The sequence below is a fragment of the Dipodomys ordii genome, unplaced genomic scaffold, assembly GCF_000151885.1.
Source record: "Dipodomys ordii isolate 6190 unplaced genomic scaffold, Dord_2.0 Scaffold30, whole genome shotgun sequence".
Classification (NCBI taxonomy): Eukaryota; Metazoa; Chordata; class Mammalia; order Rodentia; family Heteromyidae; genus Dipodomys; species Dipodomys ordii.
The window spans coordinates 4,570,915-4,571,753 of NW_012267246.1; the positions used below are offsets into that span (position 1 = coordinate 4,570,915).

The 839-nt window shown below is 63.8% G+C and overlaps 1 protein-coding gene across 1 annotated transcript in view; it reads left to right on the top strand.

Annotated features, from left to right (window-relative positions):
• The first annotated feature begins 6 nt into the window (after positions 1-6).
• Ppm1l (protein phosphatase, Mg2+/Mn2+ dependent, 1L) overlaps positions 7-839 on the top strand; it is a 186,822-nt gene continuing 185,989 nt past the window's right edge. Inside the window, exon 1 of the mRNA XM_013016257.1 lies at positions 7-398. Coding sequence (XP_012871711.1) covers positions 15-398 — 384 coding nt within the window. The 5' untranslated portion in view covers positions 7-14. The remainder of the gene's footprint in view (positions 399-839) is intronic.

Consider the following 839-nt stretch of genomic DNA (forward strand, 5'->3'; position numbering starts at 1 on the left):
TGATAGAGGATACGATGACTCTGCTGTCTCTGCTGGGTCGCATCATGCGCTACTTCTTGCTGAGACCCGAGACGCTGTTCCTGCTGTGCGTCAGCCTGGCCCTGTGGAGCTACTTCTTCCACACGGACGAGGTGAAGACCATCGTCAAGTCCAGCCGCGACGCCGTGAAGATGGTGAAGGGCAAGGTGGCCGAGATCATGCAGAACGACCGCCTGGGCGGGCTGGACGTGCTCGAGGCCGAGTTCTCCAAGACCTGGGAGTTCAAGAGCCACAACGTGGCCGTCTACTCCATCCAGGGCCGCCGGGACCACATGGAGGACCGCTTCCAGGTTCTCACGGACCTGGCCAACAAGACGCACCCGTCCATCTTCGGGATCTTCGACGGGCACGGCGGCGAGGTAGGGGTTGGCAGCGTGTCTGTCTGTCTGTCTGTGTGTCTGTCTGTCTGTGTGTGGATGGCACGTGTGAGAGGGGCGTGGCGATGCCCCGAAGTTGGCCCCCAAACACCTCTGGACGCAGAGCTTTTTGGGGTCCGGGGTCCCCCACAGCGGGGAGACCCAAGCTGGGACAGACAGCCGGTGACCTGGCCAGTGTGATTGTGCAGGTCTTGACATTTCCAGTGAACTTTGTCCTCGCCCGGATCCCCGCCCCCCCGAACCCCCCCCCGCCCCGAGTCTCAGCGCCCCTGTTCTCAGGATAGAGTCCGAATTAGCCACCAAGGAAGAGTTCTGTCGGACGTCCTCCAAAGGAAAAGACCCTTCGTCTGCCGGCCGGGGCGGGACGGCCGAGGGGCGCCCGGCGATCGCCTGCGCCCCGGGGACGAACCCCGCGGGCTGTCC